The following is a 24,166-nucleotide window of genomic DNA, read 5'->3' on the forward strand; positions in this document are numbered from 1 at the left end:
CCGTTGGCATAGATTAACAGCCTGCTTAAAAGTGTGGCATATATCTTTAAAATAGCTGCATTTTCGGCGCATCTTTTTTGCAGCACTTAGCAGTGCATTAATGCCGCTTGTATTTACTATTGTTATTTATTTTTGTCAGCCAACAGCCTAATTTGTTGCGTCAACAGTTAAACAATGGAGTAGCCTAAATTATTAGTTGACAATACTAGTGTTTGCTTTAGGTGTTTAGTTTATATGCAGTTTAGCTATTAGCAACATGTATTTGTTGCAAAAAGCTTTAAGCTAAGAAAGCGTAAATAAGCGAGGCTAAGATACCCTAGAAACATGTGTATTTAAATAAAATTAAAATGATGCAAAAAAGCCATTTACGTTTTTAACTGACCATCAATGTTTTTGTATGTTATGTTTACCCTATTAATAATCAATATATATATGCACTATTGATTTGGCTTAGTTTGGTTAGCAGCCAAGTGTATGCAAACTTATTTTTGCAGCCAATTGCATAAGCTAGCTGCTGACCAAATTTATTTGGCTGAAAGTCACAAGTGACACACATATTTAGACTCAAGGCACTTGCAATTTTTCCAATTAGGAAGTCAGCAGCTAAATAGTCACGTAAAAGTGGTTTTGAATGCTACGCATAGCAAGTATTAGCAACGAGTTTTAAATTAAAACCATATGTCATCAATAAGAGTTAGCCTTAACTGTTTAAGCTATTAATTTGTCATAATATTTGTATGCTAGTTACGCCTCTTTCAAACATTTCTCACATTGTTCGCTACTCTTGACTCTGACTAATGTTAATAGTTTGCGCTTTTACTGTCAGCGGCAAACAAGTGTATTTTTTAACCAATTACATAAGTGCACAATGGGCATAAAACCAAACCAGAAGATTTACATACATACATATGTATGTATTGATGGGTACGTGACATTACATAAGCTAAAATCAACAACAACAAATGACGCACGCAAGACTGACTGCAGTCCAGCTTCCAACTTTAGTTTAGCTTCATCGCCAGATCAAGGTCAAAAGAAAACAACGCTACGCGAGTACATCAATGGCAAAATTTCACCAGCCACCGACTGAGACTCAGCGACGCACCGAGAGAGTTAATAGACCTAAGCTTGTTTATGCGCTTGAAGCTGACGGCGGGCAAATGTCGCACATTTTCGGGCGCAGTTTAAAAGTATTGTCGATTATGCTTTGAAGCTCGTTCAAAAGTATATTTTTATAATCACTAGGCTGTTTCTGAAAGCAGACCCCATTAAGTCCTACATTTATAATTTGTGAAATACTTACACTACTTTAAAAGTTTGCTTCACACTCCTTTAAATTTCTAAAACAATCCAAGAAGTGTGCGCAATATTCGATAAATTTTTCAAAAACTTTCTTTCCACTTTGTGGAGCTTTTTAACATGATCACATCACGTGCAGTGGGGCATGCATGCAAAAAGTAGCGCCCGCAGGCCGCTGTATATTATATGATGAGCTCATGTGTCAGCATCGCACAGATCTCTGTGCAGTTATACAGATGTCAAGAGTTATGTCAAAAAAAAAAAATTAAAGCTGGCAGGTGCTCGTTAAAGATCGAGTCGCATTAATGGATAATATCGCAGTAAGTGACACGCCCATGTTTGCCCCTGCTCACGTTAAAGCTCGCGTAATATGTTTAAACTTGTCATTTGCTATTTTTTTCTTGCAAAGCTTAGTTTAGCAATCTTTTTGAACTTCCGCTATCAGTAGCAGTTAAAGCAGTCGTCATAAATAATATTTAAGCCATTGTTGTTGCTGTTGTTTTTATATTGAGAAATGTTAAAAACGCGTACTATTGTAATATACATGTAATTGTGCCTTGAGCAATGGTCATCATTGTGCCACTTCTTCTTTTTTTTCTCAAGCAACTGACCGAATTTTGGCAGCGCATTTAAATATTTGTTACTCTTTCACAGCATTGTAACCATTAAAATTAGATTTGAAAATCTTACAGGTTGTATAAAATATATCAAAGCGCTATATCGGCTCTTAGTAATAAATAGTTAGTTGTCAATATACTTATGTATTGATTGATATATACCCCACTGTAGCTTCCCAAGTCCATTATAGAGTATTTAAATCAGCGTCAAATCTTAACAACAAACAACTTTGTTTGTCAACATAATCAGGTATTTAGCAAAGTTTAGTTTAGGCCACAATCAACGTATGCTGACTTATGACTATTGCTTGATCTCTATTTAATTGTAGGGTTGAGCAAACACCTAAAGAAGAAAAAAGCAGCAACAGCTAAAACTTTACTTTTACCATATTAAAATAACAATGAAAAGCAACGTTTATATTTATGACTGCAAGTTTTTGGAACAGGGCATAGTGCGACATATGTACATAAACAACGATTATATGTCGGGCAAGGCAATTGCTGATAAGGAACTGAGCAACAAGTGTCAATACTTCAACTTGTGTTGGAGAGTCTGCTGCGGGCGCGTCTCGTTTGCTTATTAAAAAATTACCGCATTTTGTTTTTACGCAACTTGTTCCCGTGCACACGGGCCTGACTGCTCGGTTACGGCCAATGGGACAGGCCAATTTACAGATGAGTTGGGTAAATGTAAATATGTATTAAAGGAGAAAGTGCTGACGTTGTATGCGTAAGTGTTGTTGTAGCATATGCTTGTGGTCCATTGAAAATATTTTTGCACAGCGCGTAAATTATTTGGCAAAAGTGCGAACGACCTATATTCCGCTATACTAGAGTGTGTGTGAATTGTCTTTACAAATATTTAAAGAAATGCTCTAAGGCAAAATTATAACAAGTGAAATTATTATGTAAAATGGCATATAATCGACCAATTGGTTTTCCCTTGAGTTAAGCTTAGGCCTCTGTTTGGCTGTTTGTTTCGCCAACTCGTGGGCACCATCAATGTCATATTTTTGTGTGGCCCCAAAATGGGGCATAGGCAACAGAAACAACAACAATGTGATTACTTATTATTTATGTCAGCAACATACATATGTCTATAAAAAAAATATAATAATTAAAGTTGGCTTTATGTACACACCGTGATTGGACTTTAAATATTTAATTTAGATATTTTTACTTGGCATTAAGCTTTATTCTTGACTATAAAATAAATAGCATTGAGTTCATGTTAATTTTTTAATGTTTATACTGTTATTTTCTAGAATATGTTTCTAATGAAATCCTTCTATCTAAAGTTGAATTTTCGAATCTAATTGCGTGCAAACAAAATTTGGTTTTGGAGGCCAAGGTTACAATTTTGGTATGTGTCAGTTGCTGAACTTTTTGGCACCTGACCAGGCGCCACCTAGTCACACATACCTCATACATCACATATATCTGCTTTGCATGATAATTAATGTTAGCCAGTGGCTTTAATTGGCTTCGGTTAAAATTAACTCCTGCAGCTCAGAATTATGTAATGCAAATATTTATATTTATTGTTTCAGTGGCATTTTCTATTTGTTATTTTTAAGCTGTCGTCACATTGCGGACGTGGATGTCAGCGTATAGCAGACAAACTTTATAAACTGTAATTGCATTTCAAATAAGTTTTTGGTTTGGCCTTGATGTCAACGCAATGCGCCTACCCACACGTGATATTTTACATATACATTGGACATATTTATGAGACGCTCTGACGCATGTCAGTGTGAATTAATTGCGATTTGCAGAAAGAGTAACCGTTGAATTCGAATTCTTTAAAATTATTTTAACGGCAAAGAGTGTTGAGTAATGTTTATACTGGCCGACACTTGCAAAACACATACAATAACTTTTTCGTAGAAGTGGTATGTTAATGTGCTTTCATTTTCTAACTTATTTTAAAGAAACAACAAACAAAAAAATATCATTTAACAGATTTTATTAAAAATAATTTGAATTCCAATAAGCTGTAACTCAGCGAATTGAATTCGCTCACTTTCGCTCACTATCGATGTTTCCAACTATCGATATTCTTCCACCTCTAATGTTTGTTTGTATTATACGGTCACACTAACTAAAAGTATGTGAAAAAACCAAGCACGCTCTTGAAAGATACGCATTTTATTAAAAACATTGTGAAATACATTGTTTTCGAACAACAATTTTGTGGTTGTAGTAAACTATTATGGGACGACGCTGTTGTGTTGCGGACTGCCCCTCAACTTCACGACTTTTGGAGCACCATGGCGTCACTTACCATTCGTTCCCAATGGATGCCGTCATACGTGCTATATGGATAAAAAATTCACGCATTAGTCTCGACCGTCAGATTACAAAAAGTGTATTAGTGTGCTCTCGCCATTTCAGGCGTCTGGATTTTAATACCATTCGCAATGGCAAATATTTGCTAAAGCCAAGAGTATTTCCCACTGTATTTCCTTGGGGAAAAATGGAACCATCCGAAATTGAGGCAGATCATCGTGCGCTACAACAGGCGGCCGTCGATGGCCCTGTTACCACAGGAACACCCACAAGTGCCACCAGCGAAGAAGTCATTAAGGCAACTGTGGATAAAATTGTGGCCCAAATTATGGCCGAAACAGCGGAACGTAATGCTGCAGCAGAAGCAGCAGCTAAAGCCAAAGAGGAGCAGGCAGAATTGGAAAAGGCCACAGCGGCTGAAAGTTCTGGCGCGGAAGCAGAAACAGTTGCCAGTTCCATTACTAATGCTAGTGAGGATGCGGCAGTCACCATCTCAGTTGCAGCTAAGGAATTAACTGCCACACCAAGCAGCGTTGCCTCACCCTCGGCAGGGACGCCACCTAAATATGGACCACCTACTAATCTGACAATTGGTGGCCGTCTAGAGGCCCTGAGCGTGGATGGACTCTGGTTGCCGGCACGCATTGTTGAAGTCAACGAGTCGGAGCAGACGCTACTTATACGGTTTGAGCGCAATCATAAGCTAAAGATATCGCCCTCAACAAGCGGCGGTAATCAAGAGTGGATACCATTTAAATCTGATCGCTTGCGGCAGCGCATTAGTTCGAGAGTGCTTCCAATCTTTGAGCTGGAAGAGAAATGCATGGCACGCTGGTCGGGACCGCGTAAGTTTCCAGGCACCATAAAGAAGCTGCTGGGCAATGACACCTACGAAGTTCTCTTTGATGATGGCTATACCAAGAATGTACGCGCTGTGCACATGAATAAGCTGCCGCGTCAGCTAGCAGCAAGCATAGAAAGTGCCTTGGATTCAGATGCTGGGGCTATGCTTGGTGCAGTCAAGCGGCCGAGCTCTGGCGCCGCTAGCAGCAGCAGCGGCAGTAGTAAGAAACCCAAAATTTCACCACAACGCAAGGATTGGCCATTACTGGATATGTCTAATCTTGACTTGGGTAATGAAACAACTGTAAAGATTATGTAACAAGTTAAGCTTCAACTTTTATAACTTGCAGCAAACTTGGGATTGCCAGATATACCGCATGATGGCGAATGGACTTGTCACTGGGTCAACGATCAACCCATCGGCTCAGAAGGATTTCTCATCGTGGGCGAACATCAGAAGCCCACTGTTATTGTATACGACTGGCGATTGCCACCTGGCTGGATTAAGCACATGTACCAGCGTTCCAATGTGCTGGGAAAATGGGATGTCATCTTGGTATCACCCAGCGGGAAACGTTTTCGTTCCAAATCCGATTTGAAAATATTTCTGGAATCACAAGGACAGGTCTACAATCCGGATATATATGACTTTAGCATACACAGACGTCGCGCCAAGGATATCAATGCCTATGTCTATACGCACGATTATAGTCCACAGCAGCCGCTTAAGCCAAAACCGTTGGATATATCGCTAGACAGCAGTGTAGCATCGCTGGATCAAAGCAGTAGCGTCACGCCCATGTCATCTATGAGTACACGACGCGCTGTGGGCGAAGAGAGTCGCTACTTGGAGACACCGGTGGCTTCTATACTGCCGCCAGCAGAACTTATGTCACCTGGACCACAACCACAATCCACGAAGGCTTTGACGCCCACAGCTGACGGTCAGCTACTAAACACTGAGCCAAACGCTGTTTTAGTGGATGATGGTTATGGTAAGCCTTTGTGTACCACAAAATAAGCTGTTTATGTTATATCTGTATCTTTATTGCAGCATTCATTGGCGGCTTGAAAGTACAAATTACGGACAACTTGTTTGTTTGTCCGCAAACGGATTGCGGGAAAACCTATCGTAAGGAAGATGTTTTACAAATCCACATACGTCATTATCATGGCGAACTTGCTCAGTAAGCTTATAATTTATTTATAAACGTTCGTTTGATATTAATTTTTGTTCTTTTTTCTAGGCATCTAAGTCACTGTCCCAAGATGCAAGAGCTCGCAGTAAAGCGCACGCACCCTTCATCCATAGAGCAAAACGAACCGATGCCCAAGAATCAAATACCCAATCAACAGTTCTTTGCTAAAATGCATCAGCAGGACTTGCAACAAACGCGTGCAGTGCGACGCCAAACTGCAGCAGCTTCGCCAGCGGCCTGTCCAACTCCAACCAATGTATCGCCCAGCAAGCCTGTGGGTTCGCCTAAAATAGAACTGCCTGTAGTTGCAGCCACATCTCAAGTCGTGGCGCCAGATCTTTCATCTGTTGCTGTCCCATCGCCAACTGTAACTGACACAACGCTTGCGTCCGTTGACAGCGAGAGTGCTGCCCGCAGCGTCAAGCGTCCACGTCCTGCCAATAACAGGCGCGCTGCAAGCTCACGCAAAAGCAATCGTCAGCGTCCGCAGCGTCGATATGCAAATGTAGCACAAAGGAAACTGACAGAAGGCAATAGCCCATCGCCCACTTTGCCCGTCACCAGCTATGAGGATATGCACATATTAAGTACTCCCACGCCGGAAAGTCGTCAGGAGCTTAAGAAGCGACGCATTGCTGTTGCAGGCACGCCCATTAGTTCGCCCGCACATTTGGATGTCATATCCACACCGTCTTCCATCGATCACATTGATATCAATGCAGCCATAGCACCGCCTCCACAAGTGCCCCAGAAGACGCCGCAGTACATCAAGGAGAACGGTGAGCTTATACGCATTGTGCGCATGCGTCAGGAGGAGATTATCAACTGCATTTGCGAATATGGCGAGGAGGATGGCTTAATGATACAATGTGAGCTATGCCTCTGCTGGCAGCATGGCGGTTGCAATGGCATTTATAAGGAATCTGATGTACCGGAGAAATATGTTTGCTACATTTGCCGTAATCCGCAGCGTGTGCGTGATTCAATGAGGTTCAAACACGATCAAGACTGGTTGTATGAGGGTAAACTGCCCATGGCGGGTTATCATACAGCGGATCCTCACGCGGATAAAAAGTTTCAGCTGCTCAAGCATTCACACACCTTAACAGGCAATCTTTTGGATGCCAAGCGTTCCTTACACTCGTTGCTGGTTAAAATGAATATAGCACGTAATCGCTGTCATCCCAAGCTATATCTCTGGGCCAAGAAATGGGATGAGGATCAGACAGACAGCACAACGCCAGTAAAGCGACCAAAGCAGGAGCCGAGCGAGTGGCCGCATGTGCCGCAACCAGAAGCAGCCATTGATCCAGAGGAGTGTCAGTATCGCTTAATAGAGCACATTAAGGTGCAGCAAGGACTCGTACTCAATCGCCTGAATGAAATCGAGGCTGAAATGGATGGTTAGTTGTGTAATTTTATAAGGAAGTGTCCTTTTCTAACGCCACTTTACTTTTACAGAACTTGAAAAGGAAGATACCTTGCAAGATCTTAAAGATGCAAATCAGTCTACTACCAAAGAGGCCATGGCAACATTCATCAAGGAACTGGAGGCTCTTAGGCGTCTTGCTAACCTTAACAAAGTTGCAAATATGAAGCAGGCACTCAAGGCTCAAGAAGCTGCAGCAACAGAAACATAGTTTGTGACCTTGGAATGCATGGACTTGGCATCGGAATAATATAATGCTGTTGGATTTATTACACACAGATAATTTGATGTTATTTGTCAATAAATGCTTGTCTGAGAATTGTGGCGTTTATTCCGGACGCATTCTCTGGATAATAACGATTTGGCTGCTATATACTGTGCCCTGTGCGCCAATATGTCAAGCTGCTCTGCTGCCTACGAATGACACTCAAATTGTAGACTGTTTACTGACAAATAATAAAAATGTTACTCAAAATAAAAAAATTGTTTCAGCTTTTGATAAATTCCCAAAAAGTATGCCGTTCTTGTTCTTGCATCAATTTCAAACTTTGATTTGATTTGGAATTGACTGTTTCTCACTTCGTTCAGTAATTAGGCATAAATAAACAATTGGCTAACATTACTATTCTGTTCATAAGTTAGCTAAATAAAGTTATGAACAAATAGTAACATGACAGCTACCAAACTTTGATAAATTGTATCTCACAATCAGTGTTTCTACATCAGCACCCAAAGGTTTGTTTTGTACATCAACAACCAAAGGTTGTTTGTTTTGTACATCAACAACCAAAGATCAGCAGCCAACGCTGATCTCAAATGGACAAACAAAAAGAGTTACGTCAGTAACAAAAGATTGTTACATCATCAGCAAAAACGTGATGTAACCCCTGTAAATTTTTGCCAAAAATGATGCCGACTTCATTTCTTATCACTTTCTAACTTTGAGAAGCTATATCTGAGCCAAAAAAAATCGGACTGAAAAGTGGCTTGGCTTAATTTAATCATGAGATTGTAAAGAAACATATGTTGTTAAGTTTGATCAATAAAAAAATTGTTTTGACAAAGTTATGGCAATAAATCCAATGCCAAAGAGCTACTTTTTGCTTAATTTCAAATTTTGCGAAGCTATAACTCAGCTAAAAAAAATCCGATCCAATTGTTCTATACGTCCTTATGTTTGCGTAGAAAGCACAATTAAAATGAGACAAAATTTGTGTGATACAAAAATTATTTGGCGAAGTTATGAACAAAATAGTGAAGCAAACAAGACAAATATTTAAATAATATCGCACTTTGATAAGCCGTAATTCAGCGAAATTGCATCGTATTGCGGAGTTTCATGCCTTGTTAGACTCGTGAGATGCATAAGAATAAAACTGCCATTCCACTTTGGAAAGTCCTAGACGATCTTCGATATTTTGCAAAAACGTGATCGTAACCCCTGTAAATTTTTGCCAAAAATGAAGCCGTCTTCATTTCTTATCACTTTCTAACTTTGAGAAGCTATATCTCAGCCAAAATTTAGGAAGGTTTATTCTCAATTGCACTTGCTGATTGCGTAAGCGTTTCCGCTCCCGATCCTCTTTGAATTATAGATCTCCACAGTTGATCTAAGCTCATCTTCATGCCCAGTGTTAGTTTACTTTTGGCAGACAGAAGGTGTCTGGATTTATGTACAACGATAAAAACAAACATCAATTACTTACCTTACTCACCTGTTCCATCCGTCATACTTACCTTCGCCATGCCGCCAGTTTTAGCCTGTTCAAATTGAATTTTTACATTCAAAATAAATTTAGTTCTTTTTTAATTGTATTTGCTTTTAGTTTTATTATTACCTTGCCGAGATAGAGCTCAACAAAGTCTGAAATAAAACATTCATTCATAAGTTACAGCTTTGAAATAAACAAAACAGAAGTCTGCAGCATTTGTTTTTTAGCCATATCTTGCTCAAAAATTATCCGATTCTTGAACAGTTTACAGCTGCATGCTTGTATTGATATTAAAAACAAATTTGCATCAATTTATTTTTAATGAACTGTGAAATCGCAAGCAGTTTCGCTGAGCCAGAGCTTATCAAAGCTTGATATTTCACAGAAAATTGTCTTCTTTGCTTACTCTTTTGTTCATAACTTCGACAAATATGTTGTGTACCATACATTTTTACACGCATTTTAATAATGCTTTTAGCTTCTCAAAGTTAGAAAGTGAAAAGAAATGAAGACGGCATCATTTTTGGCAAAAATCAGGTTTTTTGTGTGATACAAAAATTATTTGGCGAAGTTATGAACAAAATAGTGAACAAACAAGACAAATTTTCGTGAAATATCGCACTTTGATAAGCCGTAATTCAGCGAAATTGCATCCTTGTTAGAGTCGTGAGATGAATCTGAACAAAGCTGCATTTGGAAGATGTGAAGAATTTCGAAATTTGGGCAAAAGAAATGCTTAAATTTCAAAAATACAAAAATTTCAATTTGTAAAATTTTTACATTCCTAAATGTAATAAAGCAATTAAATTTCTAGCATTAATACGAGCGGTAACAAATTTAGGAATCAGATGCTTTTTAAGAAAGTTATGACAATAAAACCAAAGCAGTCAACTTGCTTTGCTTGTTACAAACAGAGTTACATCATTAACATAAGGTTGTTACATCAAGAACGACAATACTACATATCAACCGAATATAAAACGGAAAGTGACTGCCAGCTGTTCGTTTTAAATGGGCCAGTCTGGCAGCCGTCGCATGACCAGATACCGATACTTTTGTAATAAAACGATACCATAACAATTACTGCAGCCCTAGCACGCTCTTTCTCTTCTTCTTCAGCAGCACATGTGCTGACTGTTTTGCGTATTATTTTTTACAAATTATTTTATTAATTTGTAAACATGCGCATTCAAACGTGTTATTTTTGCTCCAGCAAAATATATCCTGGCCACGGGGTGGAATTTGTGCGCAATGATTGCAAAGTAAGCTAAAATACATTTTTATTTGGTGTGATTTCATATCAATACATACATATGTATGCAGTCCATATTTAATGTACCTAATGTATATTCAACCGATTTATTTTGCAGATCTTCAAATTCTGCCGAGGAAAATGTCACAAGGCCTTCAAGCGCAAGAAGAATCCACGTAAGGTAGCATGGACAAAGGCTTACCGCAAGGCGGCTGGCAAAGAGTTAGCAGTCGATCCCAGTTTTGAGTTCGAGAAACGCCGCAATGTGCCCGTCAAGTACAGCCGCGAAACTTGGCAGAAGTCTATCGAGGCGATTAAGAAGATTACAGAGATCAAGGAGCGTCGCGAGAAACACTTTGTTATGGAACGCCTGCGCAAGGGCAGACAGGTTGAAATCCAAATGGATGTTAGGGATGTTCAACAAAACATGTCGCTTATACGTTCACCTGCTGCTGGCTTGAAAGAGCGCCGTGCCAAGGAAGATGCAGAACAGGCAGCGCTTATGGAGGAAGATCTGCCTGAAGAGGAGATCACCTATGTGGATGCACGTGAGCTTGAAAAGAAACTTGAGGAGGGCCTGGACATAGATGACTTGGAGATGTTAGAAGCTTAAGAAATTAAAACAAATATAGTTTAAGTTTGCGCAAAAATAAACATAGTTAAAAAACCGTGGTAAAACGAAAGAATTTATTTATCTACACATTCCTCTTCTTGTTTAGGCTGGGGGGACTCCAGCTCTATGGTGACTGGTCCATCATTTTCTATATGCACTTGCATATAAGCACCAAATTTACCATCTGCCAAGGAATATACATATGAATGTAACTAATAAATATGAATTTGAAGTGAGTATTGAGCATACCTTTGATTTTATTGCTGTCATATGACTGCCGCAGACGTTCCAGGAAGTGATTATATAGTTGCTGTGCGTCCTCGCCTTTCATGGCCGCTGAAAAGTCTGGCTTGTTGCCTTTAAGGCGATGATAAAGCGTAAATTGCGAAACGCACAGTATTTCCAGTTGTAAATCTTTGGTAGATTTTTGCCAACGTTTGCCATCTTCCTCAAAGAGACGCAGTGCTAGAATTTTGCGCACGCTTAAAGTGCAATGTTAATTATTGCTGCTAAATGCGCGTTGGAATAATATATTTATTTACCTACAGATATTCTACATCTGTTGTTGTATCACTAGCCTTAATGCCCACCAGTACGCATAGACCGGGTCCAATGGAGGACACAAGCTCATCTAGCACTAAATGGTAAACGCCAATTGTAAGTAAATACTTTAGGCTGTAAATTAGGCATTTTGCTTACCCATAACTTTAGCAGCTCGCACACGTTGTATTACAGCACGCATTTTAAAACAAACTTTAAATAAATAGCACTAACTTGTATATTTTTTAATAATGTTGCCTAAACAGCTGTTGCAAGCTATCGATAAATATTGCAATGCGCTGCTAAACTTGGCGCCATTTGCTTAACAGCAATTCGATTTAAAATAACAATAATGCTTACATACTAACATAATAGGTTTGCTTAATAGAATAAATTGACAATATTTATATGTATACAATTTTGATACATTAATGAGCAAAATACTTGTTTTAAACAACACATTTGGCCATTGGAAATAAATTTGTTTACCTAAAACTATCTACTTTAAAACTGTTATTGCCTGATGTTTTATATAAATGTTATCACAGTGGCATTGGGGACATTGTTGCGGTATGCATATTAAGTTTCTTTTCGCACAAGCGCTTAATGTGCAACTGATTGGTCATCTCGGCTTGCCTTAAGATCTTGCGTATGTCTGCCAAGCGTTCATGCTTGTTGGCCAACAAATATGCCGATTTTAGTTGGCCAATAAATATATAGGACGATATGCGCAGCTCCACATTGCTAATACGCTTGACCAGTTTATCCAATGCCTGTTTTACCTCCGGCTCGTTGGTATTTACGGCAGCATTAATGGCAATGGACAACAGCTCATCTGCATCAGCCGCGCTGTTGCTGCCATTATTGCTGGCTATGCAGTCTAGCAGGCGATCCACATCACAGAGTCGTTGATTTTTGGCCAAGTATTTGGCTGTGGCACCAAAGAGTTTTTGCGGCGACAGCTTGTAGTCCTGCAGGATGCTAAAAGTAGATAAATATTAATTTAAAATCGAATTTAGATCGCGTGCTTCTTACCCGTAAGCTAGGCCAAAGCCTTCATCTATATTCTTGCCACAGAGCAGCACCAATATGCATAGTTGTATGCGTTCAGCGGTGCCGTCAAAAAGCGTGGGCAAGTTGCCACGCGTTAGCTCCAGTCTAATTTGTTTGAGTATCTGTAGCGTGCATAGCAAACCATCCACCAGCGGCTGTTCACGCTCACAAATGGCCAGAAACTTGGCCAGCTCTAGTTGCCGTCGTATGGTATTGATGTGTCCGTTCAGAGCACGTGCATCCATTTGCATGGCAAAGCAAGTGCTGATGCTGCTGTAGCTTACAGTGCTGGCGCGCCGACTGCCTGGTTGCTGCTGCTCCCGCTGCATATGCTCCCACTGCGCCAAATCCAGTTCACCTTGCAGATGCATGTGTGCTGAGGTTAGATGCTGTGAATTTGCATGCAACTTCTGAAAGTTGTCACAATGCAGCGCATAAAACTTGACACAAGTCATGCTGGCGCGCACAGGATCCTTGAGCAGCAGTTGCAGTTGATAAAGCGAATTGAGCTGTTGCTGCTGCTCCAAGTGGCGACAGGTCTGCAGCAGTGGCAGACGCCAAGTATTCATGTGTCCATCGCTATCCAGCTGCTGTAGTTGATCAATTAAAGTTGGCAGCTGACCAGCAGCTACAGAGACTTGAAATATGTGTTGTATAAAAAGCTCCGCTTCCAGTTGATGTAGCTGCCAATAACGTAGTGCAGCACGCAGTTCCTCCTGCTGCATTAGAAACTGTAAAATATCCGCATGACTGCCATAACTGAGCACATAGTGGATAGATTCCTCAAAGCTGCGCGTTTGTCGTTGCTCTTCTTCGTTTGTTATTACTGCGGCTGGTTCACCATAATTTCCTTTAGCTATAAGCTTGAGATTCGCCAAGGCATTGATGACATTCAGAGCGGGCTCATGCAACGGCGCTTGTGCTACATACAACTCACGTCGACGCGAGAACAACGACACCAGTGAGCTATTCGAATTGCGTATTAAAGAGGCACGTTTAAGTGTCTCTGGCTGTGGCTGTGTGTGTGGCAGTGCGGCAATCAGCTGCAATATCTCCTGCAACAAGGCAGGACCACGTTGTGGTCGCTTCTTTACGCTGCATGTGGCTGTGGTATCCAAAAGTTTGGCAAATATATGCTTGTAGATGGAACTATTTGTCTGTTCGCTGGATAAACGCGTCATGCAATGCCCAAACTTTTCACGTGCTGTAAATACATAACGTTAATAAATGCTGAATATATATAGCTTATATATAAATTAACCTGCATCGTAGCAACCCGCACGAAGGCAGGCCAAACCATGTGCTGCCATTACTCCCGTCGTGGCAAAGCCGCATTTTAAATGCACGTCTAGCGCTAATTGCCAGTGCTCCGCCTCCACCAAGGCATCGGCTAGCTTGCGTAGACTGTGATTGTTAAGTGGTCCAGCTGGTATAAGCGATTCGCAGCCTTGCTGCACCACAGCCATGATAATCTCCGAGTGCTCACGTATGGTTTCAAATTCTGCAGGCGCACCTCGCACCTATAAAGCAATACGAATTAGCTTTTATATAATTCTGTGAAGATATACTCACTTTTGCTGCCAGCGCCAGCAGCTGCAGCATTTTGGCTACCAGTTCATAGTCCACTTCTGGATTTGGCACAAGCAGCTTTTCAAGCTTGCGGCAGTGAAATAGCAACAGATCCACGCATTGACGCTGATCCACATGATGTTGCAAGATAGACAAACAAAGCGCTACGCTGGGCGCATGCTCATAGCAGAACTCCTCACGCAGCAGCTTGTCATGCGTTATAATGCCGCTCAGACGCCACTTGTAGCCATCCAAAGCACTAGAATTGGCACGTGGCATGCTGCGGGGTTGGGCAGGCAATTGCTGCTGTTGTTCCGACAACAAAGCATTGTTGCAATCATTGCACACACGCACTTCGACATCGCCATATAGCTGTGGTATGGTCAAGCGCTGTGAGGAGCAGGCAGAGCAGCCGACACGTCCACAGCGACGACAATGATGACGTCGCATTAGCATGGTAAACGCAGAACGACGACAGCACATGCAATGGCTAGCCTGCTCGTCGGGTATCCATTGCTCACGGGTGGGCGCTTGCTTCGGCAGCTGAAAAGCATCGCAGAGCGAGTCCAAGGAATTTTGCACATCGGTGCCAAGAGAGCCAGGCTCCTGCTCACGCACCTGGGCTATGTTATAGTCCAAAGCTTTGCTGGAATAGATGCGCAGCAACAAATCAATGCAATCGTTGGTTATAATATGATCCTGTTGATAGGCATTAAAGTTGAGCAGTATGAATGCCTCGGCGTGGCTGTGGCCCAGTTGGAAGTGCTGCTTGGCGGCGCCACCAACTGCGCTGCTCTGCACATCGTAGGCATGTCCACGCTTCTCAAAGCAATAGCTGCAGGGACTTTGAGGCGGCTGTTGTTGTAGCTTGGCACGCGCCGGCTTTAGCAATCTTTCCAGCAGCTCCAAGCGCGCATTCATGACCAGCAGCTCGACTATGAGCAGCGGTGAGCGCAGCAATGGCCAAAAGCAGCTGCGTTCCGTGGCTGGCAGCTGCCGCAACATCTCCAGCGATATTTGATAATTCCCATAAATTCTAGTTTCTTTAGCATGTTGTTGTAAATAATCTATAGCCCACTGGAGCAAGTCCAATGAGCGCAGCTTATCCTTGTGTGTGTCCAGAAAGTTGACCAACACTGCAGCTGGAAACAGCTCCGCTATGCGCAGCAGATGCACATCCAAAACATGATCATCGCTTAGTTCCAGTAGTGCCTCCAAAAGCGTTTGCAGACACGTGCGCTGCTGAGCCGTCGATTGCGCCAATTGCACGACGCCGCACCAATTGTAGCACAGCTCGTAGTGTTGTCCTTGCAGCAGCTGCTCAAAGATTACATTTGGAGTTTGACGTCCGAAATCGTACGCCTGTGGCCAGCTTTCAAATTGCAACAGCGTTGATACGCTAGCATATATAGAAATATCGCTAAGCGTGTGCTCCAGCTCCTGACACAACTGCGGATTTATCTGTTGGGCTGCATCGCGATGTTGCAAAGTGCGTTCAATCAACTCCTTTGCCAGTTGACTGCTGGAGATTTTTGTAAAATGTTGTTGCAAGAAACGCGCACGTGCCGCCAAGTCATGCATATGTGCCACAAGTTGTATGTGCTTTGCATCCTCCACAATTAGAGCGCTTATTAAGCCATCTATGCGTGCGTGCAGTTGCGCAGCGGTCTCTGTAAATTTAAAGTTGAATTGTTGTTAGTTAGAGCTTCTTGATAATTATTTAATTTACTTACCTGTTTGACCACACATGCCCAAGAGCAGTATGCGCAACTGCAACTCCTTTGGCAGTTGCAAGCGTTCCAAGCATTCAAAGTCCAACCTGTAAGCATGCAGAGCTGTCAGCACAAGATTCTCCTCGTGCATCAAGCACAATGTGGACATTTCAGGCAACTGCATAAGCTGACGTAAGAAACTAAAGTTCAAGCTCGACTCTTCGTTGGGTGGTAAGTCTCCCAGTTGTAAGGCCTGCAGCAGCTGCGCTAAAAGCAAATTATGTTGCACTAAATAGTTGTGTATGCTGGCCTGCTTTTGTGGCTGCAACAAGCGACGCTTTACAGGCGCAACCATGCTTGGTGCTAGCTGTGGACATATATTCAATGCAATAACATGCACCAAATTGAGCTGCAAGGCAGACACATGACTTTCCAGCTCCAGCGGTGTAATGTTGCAGTCGTATAAAAGTTCGCCTATGATTTGATAAGGATCATAGTGCAATAGTTCGGTGTTGGAATATGTTACATTAGCAGCACGCAGCTGCAACAGTCGAGAGAGTTGTTGCAAGTAGCTACAAAAGCGTGTGTAGTAATTAAAGCGCGACTTGAGCTGTTGAAAGTGCGTGGCATGTGAGCGTAGCTCAGGCAAGTGTGCATAGTCTGCGCTAGTCTTGGCGTATATCGTATTAAAGGCCGCCTCACGTTGCAGTTGCAAGGCCAGCGCTGCAGGTCGCAGCGGGTAGCTGTGGCGATAAAGCAGTTCATTCAACGCAGGCTTGCGGCCAGCAGTCTCCAGTAATCGCATGCAGTGGCACAGATTTTGTAGCAAGTGCATTGCTCCTATCTCACGCTCACTTGTATTAGCCGGCGCATGTGGTGTTTCTGGCTGCTGCAGCTGCTGTTGCTGCTGCTGCTGTCGCTTTATAATCAACAATATATTGCTCGTTATTTCGCGATTAAATTTGAGATTGATTATCAAGTCGCATAATATAAGCGCATTCAAGTTACGTTCCTCAAATTGTTGCAGATACGCATGCTGCGCATTGTTGCTGTAACGTTGCAGCAGCGTCTTGAACTCTTCGCTTTGTTGCAGCTTTTGACTCTGCGCAAAGTTGTCCACCACGCTGATGATTTTAGAAAGTTCGAATCCTTTAGCTGCCACACGTTTGATTTGCTCCACTGTGCTGGTGTTGCTGCTGCTGGCTGCATTGGTTTCACCCGCCAAGACCTCATAGTTGGCATAGATAGTTGCCAGCTTTTGTTTAATCTGCTGCTGATGCTCCATAAATTGTAGCTCACGACTCAGCTGACTGTGCTCCAGATGGAAAGTCTTAAAGAAATCAAATGTTTAGCAATTCTTTGGCACAAATATCACATACTAACCTCTATGATATACTTGACATCATCAAAGTTCTTCAAAGCCAATGCCATAATGGCGAGCTGCTCAGGAGTGCTCAGCATTTTGGGTATGATTGAACGTTCCGCTGCTGGTGCTTCAACTAGCGAGGCCTCAGCCTCTGCTTTTGTTCCACCATTTTGCAACAATTGCTGCGCACGTGCACGACACTGCTCCAGGGTATGCATATCTGCTTTGGAAGTGCTGGCAGCGCCACTAAAGCTGGCGGCACGTCGTTGTCGCCGTGACTTGCGTCGCGTGAGGCTTGAAGCATGATAGCAACGCTCACGACTCTCATCATCACTGGAGGCTTTCTCGTTTGCATGGCTATGCGGTTGCACCAACTGCAGCAGCTGCTCCGGTTGCAATTGACAACTCAAGGATGGTGTGGCTTTGCTCAGCGTTTGGTCAATCTTCTGCAGCACACTATATTTCCACAGAGCCTCGCTAATGGCATCCACAAGGCGTTGAAACCGACGCTGTTGCTCTTCTGCGGCGCATTTGTAGTCCTGTGTGTGCAGCTTTTTGGTAACCACACTTTTGAGATAAGTGAATAAAGCATAAAGTACGGGTGCGCGACAGATAAAACCAGCACGTGGTTTGCCCGTGCGTTGGGCATTGTGTGGCTCCAAGCGTGGTGGCGTGGCATCGTCATCCACATACTGTTCATCGTCATCGTCTTCAGCGGCAGCCTTAGAATTGTTGTGGCTTTCTAGCTGCTCCCAGCGCATGAAAACCAATTGAAATATGTCCTCTAGCAGTGCACAGAATGTGCTTAGCTCATGTAGCTGACGCAGCTGCGCAGAGAGGATTGATAATTGCGATCGCAGCGACTGCGTGTGGCGTTCCAGTATCAAATCATATACCAGGCATAAGGCTGAATAATAGCTCAAAGTTAGCAGCTCCTCATTGCGCACACACTTCAGAGTTGGCGTCTGTTGTTGCCACTTGTAGCAGCTTTCTATTAATTCTTGTGTTAGCTCGTTATCACATTCGATGTGCTGTTCATAGAGCAGCGTTAAGACGCCTGGCGTGCGCAGCAAAGCGTCTACTTTGATGCCTTTATATGTATCGCTAAACTGCTGCAGAAATTTAATTAAAACATTGAGACGTTGAAAGTCTGCATGGAAAAACTGTTGCACTTCTTGCAGTTCTTCAGGTGCAGCAGCTAAATCAAATGCAGCAAGCGTAGGCTCCAGCTCATCCAGCTCGTTCAGAGTCTGACTGCCTACGGCAAACTCATTGGCCAAACGCAAAATTAACAAATGGTTCTTCAATGCGGCATCTTCTATGCAATCAAAGCTCTTTAGCTGTTGGCATAATCTAGGCACAAAGTGCTCTCTTTTATCTAAAGCCAAATGCAGCACAAGCTGCTTGCTGAGGGCCACTTCCTTGCCACTTAGATGCGCCTCCTGTTGTGCTTGCAACACCATCTGCAAAAGCTGCGCATCTTGACGCGCCACCAGCGCCAACATAATATGTTCATTGTTGCTATAATTAACGCTTGAAAGGCAATCCGTAATCTTCCGCTGCAGGGTATTAGCTTCCAATATTGGTGTAGGAAAATTTGCCAAAACACTGATAAAAGCGGCGTGACTTGAGGAGTTGCTGTCGATGTTGCATGCGTCATCCTCCAACATTTGTTTCAGCGCCGCAGATATAATGCGACCCACTTGGAATTTGTACTGCTCATATAGCTTTTGCAGTATTTGTAATATTGGATATGGCAAGCTGATCAGCAATGCCTGCACTCGTTCGCTATACGCCTGTGTGCCATGACCTCTGAGACTTTTTATAAAGACCTGCAAATAGAAAACCATAAAACTTTCTCCTACGTTCTATATTAAATATTACCTCTAGTAGTTGCTGCTCTGTCTTTGGCAGCACTTCCAACAGCTGCTGTAATTCCACTTCCCTTTCCACTCCAGACATTTTTGGCAACCAACTGTTGCTAGTCGCTGTATATTTTTTGATTTACTGTGCGCGCTTTAGCTTTAGCTTTGTTTTAATCCCCACAGTTCATTGCACACTGTCCGAATAGACTTAAAGCTGTACGCTTTGTTGTGAATCAATGCTGATTGTTCAGCTTCGTTTTTATTGCTTGCACTTTTGTTTTATTTACAGCTGATCTGATTCTGCAGCGACTTTTACTCGCACTGGCGGCGGCACGACACCAATCCAACGTATGATAAGCAACGCCTGCATATTATTTCTTACCGTCATTCCATATTTGTGCTGTTTTAGAGGCGTTCAAAACAATGAAACGCGATAATGAACGCAATTACATATAATACACTTATTGTTCAAGAGGCTGTTATGTCCACTGTGGCGGGATACCGATTATTTTTTTTGGTCGTTAGGCATGAGTAAAAGTTAGTGTTGGGCAAGGGTGGTTGAGCGGGCCCTTACGTAGTTTTCAAAAGGAGCGAGAGCGGTCACGGGGCATTGATTCCGACGTGACTGGGAGAATGCAAATAGTAAATATATTATAATTTATTAAAAATACACACTTAATTAAAAAAAAAGTCATATTTGCCTTTTGTAGTTGCTGACACACTCTTATGTGGTCGTGGATTTTATTCCCTAGTAAAGAGATGTTGCATATTTTGCACTGCCCGCCGGTTGCCCCCGGTTTTTGCGACAATCTTTATATTCTCCGAAAAAGGCTCGCTAAATACTCACTTCCGAGAATTGAGTAAGTGCACTTGCGATAATCGAAATATATACTCGTAATAAACATATAAATGCTCGTTTTCAAGCTTGTTTGCAATAACTCAAGCGAGGATCAGTTTTTTCTCCGCTAATAGCTCGTTTCTGAGCTATGCCAATCAGAAACAGCCCAATCAAAATAAGGCAATGCACATTTTTCGTATTCTTTCTTGTCTTGGCTGCGCGAGCGAGACAAGAACACTTCATGCATTTGTTGTTGCTGTACAGAACTGTTAGCTGTCACAGGTACTTAAAAGTATTAGTTCCCGGGAAAAGCGATAAGCACCTGACTGCTACTTGTTAAAAGGCTCGAAATTCAAAAAACCAACAATCTACTTCTAAATCTAGATTTAACTTAAACACAGGGGCCAGCAAATAATACCGTACTTGTTAATCAAAAGTAAAACCTGTTAAGCTGACAGTATGTGGACTGGCTGCGATTTGAATTGATTCTTAGCGCCGACCCACTCATAGCAGTTGAATAATTGGATTAGGCCAAGTGAAGGTGGCGGCTTTTTACTTTTAGTTTCTTCTGCTCTAACAGCATAGTTGAATTTCGTCATCAAACGTTAGCGTCACGGAATGGGCATGCATTTTCAAAGTAAATAAGAATAAATTAAAACTTTATATTTATTTTAAAACAAAGCCTTTGCAGAAATACTTTGTGTGGGTGCCATTGTCATAGGCCTTATAGCGGGTTTGGTAATGCTCGTCTGCCACTTGCTGCAAGATTCTATACCCAATGTGTTGGCCACTAACGAGAGGGAATACGCTTTTGACTATGTGATAGGTACGTTCTTAAAAATATAAATAGTTTCACAACTTACTCTTTGCAACTTGCAGTTGGCGCTGGAACTGCTGGAGCTACTTTAACTTCGCTTCTAAGCAAACACAGCAATGGAAGCGTGCTGCTTATCGAGGCAGGCGGCTCTTTTGGTTTCTTGAGTCGTATACCCCTACTTACAACGTTTCAGCAGAAGGGCATCAATGATTGGTCATTTCTCTCGGCTCCGCAAAAATACTCTTCCAAGGGCTTGCTGGACCAGCGACAGTGTCTGCCACGAGGAAAAGGTCTGGGCGGCTCGGCCAACCTGAACTATATGCTGCATTTCGATGGATCTCCGGCAGACTTTGACTCCTGGCATCAACTGCATAATTTAAGCGACTGGAACTGGCAACACATGCGTTCCTTTATGGTCGCCGCAAGGCCAAAACCGACAGAGCTTTATGAAATACCAGCCAGCTACTCTGCGTTGACAGAAGCTTTGGGAACAGCAGAGTCTGAGTTTGGACACAAGCCTTGGAAATTTCGACGCACGACTTATAATATAAAGAACGGCCTGAGACATTCGGTTTTACAACAATATCTACTGCCTGTGCTCAAAAATCTGAATCTGCGATTGCTGCCAGAGGCGCTAGTGAAGCGCATAAATCTAGCTAAGAAATCAAAGCTAGCCAGTTCCGTTTTAGTGGGCCTTAAAGATGAGCACAATAAGGAAATTGAATTTAAGATTAAAGTGCGACGTGAGCTTATACTATGTGCGGGCGCCTATCAGACACCACAGCTGCTTCTAACTTCGGGTATTGGAGATAAATCGACGCTGGCGCAGCTGCAGCTTCCAGTGCAACATAAATTGCCTTTGGTGGGTCAAGGATTACACGATCATCTCAATGTGGCATTGTTTGTCTCCATGGGTGTCGTAGGACCTTCGCTTAACCAACGCGCTCTACTAAGTCCTATGAATCTTTTAAATTACTTAAGCAGCGGCACTGGCGCCTTTGGTAATTTTGGTGTAGTTGGACATATAAGTAACTTTGAAGAGCCACTGCCCTTTGGCATTACCTTTTTTGGCGCTGGCGCTATAGATGAAAGTTCGCTCATGTCTATCTCCAATTTTAAACGAGCTGCTTTCCGTGCGTTATTTCCACGTTATTATAATGCTACGCAAGAGGGCTTTGTAGTCATCTCCAGCTGTCTGCAACCCAAATCTAGAGGAACTGTGACGTTGCTGCATAAAAGTATGCGAAGGAATCCTCTAATTGATCCAAACTATTTAAGTCAGCAACAAGATGTGGCATGCAATATTGCAGCTATACGAAATGCAGTTGCTGTAAGCAGAAATAATTTAATTTGGCGTTAATTAACAAGTTTTTTTTTGTAGGTAGTTACCTCTGCCGCATTTGCTTCACTGCAGCCACGCATACATTGGCCCAAGCTGCAAGAATGCGCAAACTTTGGTCCATTTGAAAGAGACTTTAGTGAGAACCAACCTTCTGATGATTATCTAGAATGTGTTATGCGACATATAGGTCTGGGCTCGCATCATCCTGGTGGCACTTGCGCTTTAGGCAGCGTTGTGGACTCACAGCTACGGTACAATTTAATCCGTCCTCTTTATATATATATATTTTAAATGATTTACTTTATTACAGTTTAAAAGGTTTAACAAATATACGCGTTGTCGATGCCAGTGTGCTGCCTCGGCCTATATCTGGCAATCCCAATACTGCGATTGCAGCTATAGCCATGCGTGCAGCGAGCTGGATTCTTAAAAACGAACTACAAGACGCAACAGTTGCTTGAGCTAGTTTTCTAAGTTGCCTAAATACAAAATGTATATTAAAGATTCATTAAACTTTCTCTACTTTAGCTTTGACAATACGCAGGGGATCTATAGGACGATCATTTTTGTCCGTCTCCACCATGCCTATGCGTTTAACCACTTCCATGCCAGTATAAACACGCCCAAAGATGGTGTGCTTATTGTCCAGCCACTGTGTGGGCGCCAGCGTTATAAAGAATTGTGAACCATTTGTATCTGGACCAGAATTGGCCATAGATAGTATGCCAGCGCCAGTATGTTTCAAATCACTGTGCAGCTCATCGGCAAATTCACTTCCATAAACCGAAGTACCTCCACGTCCCGTACCCGTGGGATCACCGCCCTGTATCATAAAGTCACGAATTATGCGATGAAATACAACATTGTTGTAGTAACCACGCCGGGACAGCTCCGCAAAGTTATAGCACTATAAGCAGATTACAATTATTTCTTACTGCAATAGATTATTTATTTCACCATACTTACTGTGTTTGGTGCATGTTTCCAATAGAGCTCCACTGTTATTTCGCCCATGCTGGAAAAAAAACATGTCAACTTTGCATTACTTGTGCCGGTTGTTACTTTACCTTGTTTCAAGTGTAACAAACGGTGGCTGCCACGCCTTGTCTGGTACGCCATTGCCTGCAGGACTCGGTAACATTATAATAATGTATAAATGTAAAAATTTAAGCAAAGCAAATTATTTATTTACAAACGCGCACTTTTTTGCAAGCGTTTACTTTAAGAACTCGTTACAGACTGCAGGTATCTTAAAGTAAATATTAACAGCTGTGTTTAAAGTAATGAAAAATTCAAGCCGTTACTAACAGCGTTTGAATTTGAAAAAAATACGTTAGCTCTAAAATGTTATGCATATGCTTAAAAAATAAATATATGTATTGTGCAAAATGAAATGAATCAGCAATTTACTTACTTACTTGTTGCACATCTCAATTTTTGAATGAATTGCTCTTGAACTTGATTTACTTTTATGCTGCTTTGCATTTGGCTAAGAGCCCATTTGAGATTTCATGAATGAACGTCATTAACTTGTTGCGCCATGAAGTCTACACATTTATAGTATATAACTTATTACGGCAAGAGACCGGGTATTAACATCATCTCAAAAGAAAGACAAATTGAATAACACAGATACACAGCTTATTATTTAATATATTTAAATAATTTATTTTACACACACTATAAATAAATAGGCGTCTCATGTGTCGTTGTCTGGCTGATGTGAAATTCAAATAAGCAATTTTCTGCATATATCTGGAGGCCAGAAATTTTATTATAAAGACGAGCCCCGGAATTACTTGTAGCGAAGG

The 24,166-nt window shown here is 42.0% G+C and overlaps 6 protein-coding genes across 7 annotated transcripts; 3 read left to right on the forward strand and 3 right to left on the reverse strand.

The window, feature by feature from the left end:
• The first annotated feature begins 4,058 nt into the window (after nucleotides 1-4,058).
• On the forward strand, nucleotides 4,059-7,995 carry LOC108604520. The gene is made up of 5 exons (XM_017994029.1): nucleotides 4,059-5,338; nucleotides 5,399-6,043; nucleotides 6,103-6,235; nucleotides 6,296-7,650; nucleotides 7,709-7,995. The coding sequence occupies exons 1-5, from the start codon at nucleotides 4,129-4,131 to the stop codon at nucleotides 7,885-7,887; spliced, it is 3,522 nt and encodes a 1,173-aa protein (XP_017849518.1). The 5' UTR covers nucleotides 4,059-4,128; the 3' UTR covers nucleotides 7,888-7,995.
• Nucleotides 7,996-10,511: 2,516 nt separating this feature from the next.
• Nucleotides 10,512-11,319, forward strand: LOC108603818 (probable ribosome biogenesis protein RLP24). The gene is made up of 2 exons (XM_017992945.1): nucleotides 10,512-10,650; nucleotides 10,759-11,319. The coding sequence occupies exons 1-2, from the start codon at nucleotides 10,570-10,572 to the stop codon at nucleotides 11,251-11,253; spliced, it is 576 nt and encodes a 191-aa protein (XP_017848434.1). The 5' UTR covers nucleotides 10,512-10,569; the 3' UTR covers nucleotides 11,254-11,319.
• Nucleotides 11,287-12,041, reverse strand: LOC108603819 (D-aminoacyl-tRNA deacylase). 2 transcript variants are annotated; one of them, XM_017992946.1, is made up of 4 exons: nucleotides 11,953-12,041; nucleotides 11,800-11,890; nucleotides 11,503-11,735; nucleotides 11,287-11,437 (listed from the first exon to the last, which is right to left on the reverse strand). In XM_017992946.1, exons 1-4 carry the CDS (start codon nucleotides 11,993-11,995, stop codon nucleotides 11,328-11,330), a joined length of 477 nt encoding a protein of 158 aa, XP_017848435.1. In that variant the 5' UTR covers nucleotides 11,996-12,041; the 3' UTR covers nucleotides 11,287-11,327. The 2 variants fall into 2 exon arrangements, with proteins under 2 accessions (XP_017848435.1, XP_017848436.1); XM_017992947.1 differs by lacking the exon at nucleotides 11,287-11,437 and having other exon boundaries at nucleotides 11,657-11,735; nucleotides 11,796-11,890.
• A 282-nt stretch (nucleotides 12,042-12,323) lies between these two features.
• LOC108603816 (zinc finger FYVE domain-containing protein 26 homolog) lies at nucleotides 12,324-19,752 on the reverse strand. The gene is made up of 7 exons (XM_017992944.1): nucleotides 19,378-19,752; nucleotides 17,511-19,325; nucleotides 16,149-17,457; nucleotides 14,419-16,085; nucleotides 14,108-14,366; nucleotides 12,829-14,050; nucleotides 12,324-12,774 (listed from the first exon to the last, which is right to left on the reverse strand). The coding sequence occupies exons 1-7, from the start codon at nucleotides 19,453-19,455 to the stop codon at nucleotides 12,336-12,338; spliced, it is 6,789 nt and encodes a 2,262-aa protein (XP_017848433.1). The 5' UTR covers nucleotides 19,456-19,752; the 3' UTR covers nucleotides 12,324-12,335.
• Nucleotides 19,753-20,539: 787 nt separating this feature from the next.
• On the forward strand, nucleotides 20,540-22,835 carry LOC108604747 (neither inactivation nor afterpotential protein G). The gene is made up of 5 exons (XM_017994333.1): nucleotides 20,540-20,833; nucleotides 20,888-21,022; nucleotides 21,076-22,343; nucleotides 22,395-22,606; nucleotides 22,666-22,835. The coding sequence occupies exons 1-5, from the start codon at nucleotides 20,815-20,817 to the stop codon at nucleotides 22,814-22,816; spliced, it is 1,785 nt and encodes a 594-aa protein (XP_017849822.1). The 5' UTR covers nucleotides 20,540-20,814; the 3' UTR covers nucleotides 22,817-22,835.
• Nucleotides 22,836-22,851: 16 nt separating this feature from the next.
• Nucleotides 22,852-23,636, reverse strand: LOC108604748 (peptidyl-prolyl cis-trans isomerase-like 1). Its single transcript, XM_017994335.1, has 3 exons — nucleotides 23,423-23,636; nucleotides 23,322-23,370; nucleotides 22,852-23,262 (listed from the first exon to the last, which is right to left on the reverse strand). Exons 1-3 carry the CDS (start codon nucleotides 23,494-23,496, stop codon nucleotides 22,864-22,866), a joined length of 522 nt encoding a protein of 173 aa, XP_017849824.1. The 5' UTR covers nucleotides 23,497-23,636; the 3' UTR covers nucleotides 22,852-22,863.
• Nucleotides 23,637-24,166: the final 530 nt, after the last annotated feature.

This window comes from Drosophila busckii, chromosome 3R (assembly GCF_011750605.1).
Source record: "Drosophila busckii strain San Diego stock center, stock number 13000-0081.31 chromosome 3R, ASM1175060v1, whole genome shotgun sequence".
Classification (NCBI taxonomy): domain Eukaryota; kingdom Metazoa; phylum Arthropoda; class Insecta; order Diptera; family Drosophilidae; genus Drosophila; species Drosophila busckii.

What these genes read in the sequence shown, in the direction of transcription:
- LOC108603818 (XM_017992945.1), top strand. Translation starts at nt 10,570, where the DNA reads ATGCGCATTCAAACGTGTTATTTTTGCTCCAGCAAAATATATCCTGGC. An exon ending in TTGTGCGCAATGATTGCAAA is followed by an intron (nt 10,651 to 10,758) that starts GTAAGCTAAAAT and finishes TTTATTTTGCAG; the next exon opens with ATCTTCAAATTCTGCCGAGG.
- LOC108604520 (XM_017994029.1), top strand. Translation starts at nt 4,129, where the DNA reads ATGGGACGACGCTGTTGTGTTGCGGACTGCCCCTCAACTTCACGACTT. An exon ending in TATGTCTAATCTTGACTTGG is followed by an intron (nt 5,339 to 5,398) that starts GTAATGAAACAA and finishes TATAACTTGCAG; the next exon opens with CAAACTTGGGATTGCCAGAT. An exon ending in TTTAGTGGATGATGGTTATG is followed by an intron (nt 6,044 to 6,102) that starts GTAAGCCTTTGT and finishes TCTTTATTGCAG; the next exon opens with CATTCATTGGCGGCTTGAAA.
- LOC108604748 (XM_017994335.1), bottom strand. Translation starts at nt 23,496, where the DNA reads ATGTTACCGAGTCCTGCAGGCAATGGCGTACCAGACAAGGCGTGGCAG. An exon ending in TTTGTTACACTTGAAACAAG is followed by an intron (nt 23,371 to 23,422) that starts GTAAAGTAACAA and finishes TTTTTTTTCCAG; the next exon opens with CATGGGCGAAATAACAGTGG. An exon ending in GGAAACATGCACCAAACACA is followed by an intron (nt 23,263 to 23,321) that starts GTAAGTATGGTG and finishes ATCTGCTTATAG; the next exon opens with TGCTATAACTTTGCGGAGCT.
- LOC108603816 (XM_017992944.1), bottom strand. Translation starts at nt 19,455, where the DNA reads ATGTCTGGAGTGGAAAGGGAAGTGGAATTACAGCAGCTGTTGGAAGTG. An exon ending in TGCGGGTTGCTACGATGCAG is followed by an intron (nt 14,051 to 14,107) that starts GTTAATTTATAT and finishes ATGTATTTACAG; the next exon opens with CACGTGAAAAGTTTGGGCAT. An exon ending in GGCTTTGGCCTAGCTTACGG is followed by an intron (nt 12,775 to 12,828) that starts GTAAGAAGCACG and finishes ATCTACTTTTAG; the next exon opens with CATCCTGCAGGACTACAAGC.
- LOC108603819 (XM_017992946.1), bottom strand. Translation starts at nt 11,995, where the DNA reads ATGCGTGCTGTAATACAACGTGTGCGAGCTGCTAAAGTTATGG. An exon ending in GCGAGCTGCTAAAGTTATGG is followed by an intron (nt 11,891 to 11,952) that starts GTAAGCAAAATG and finishes TTTACCATTTAG; the next exon opens with TGCTAGATGAGCTTGTGTCC. An exon ending in ACAACAGATGTAGAATATCT is followed by an intron (nt 11,736 to 11,799) that starts GTAGGTAAATAA and finishes TTGCACTTTAAG; the next exon opens with CGTGCGCAAAATTCTAGCAC.
- LOC108604747 (XM_017994333.1), top strand. An exon ending in CGCTTTTGACTATGTGATAG is followed by an intron (nt 21,023 to 21,075) that starts GTACGTTCTTAA and finishes TGCAACTTGCAG; the next exon opens with TTGGCGCTGGAACTGCTGGA. An exon ending in GTTGTGGACTCACAGCTACG is followed by an intron (nt 22,607 to 22,665) that starts GTACAATTTAAT and finishes ACTTTATTACAG; the next exon opens with TTTAAAAGGTTTAACAAATA.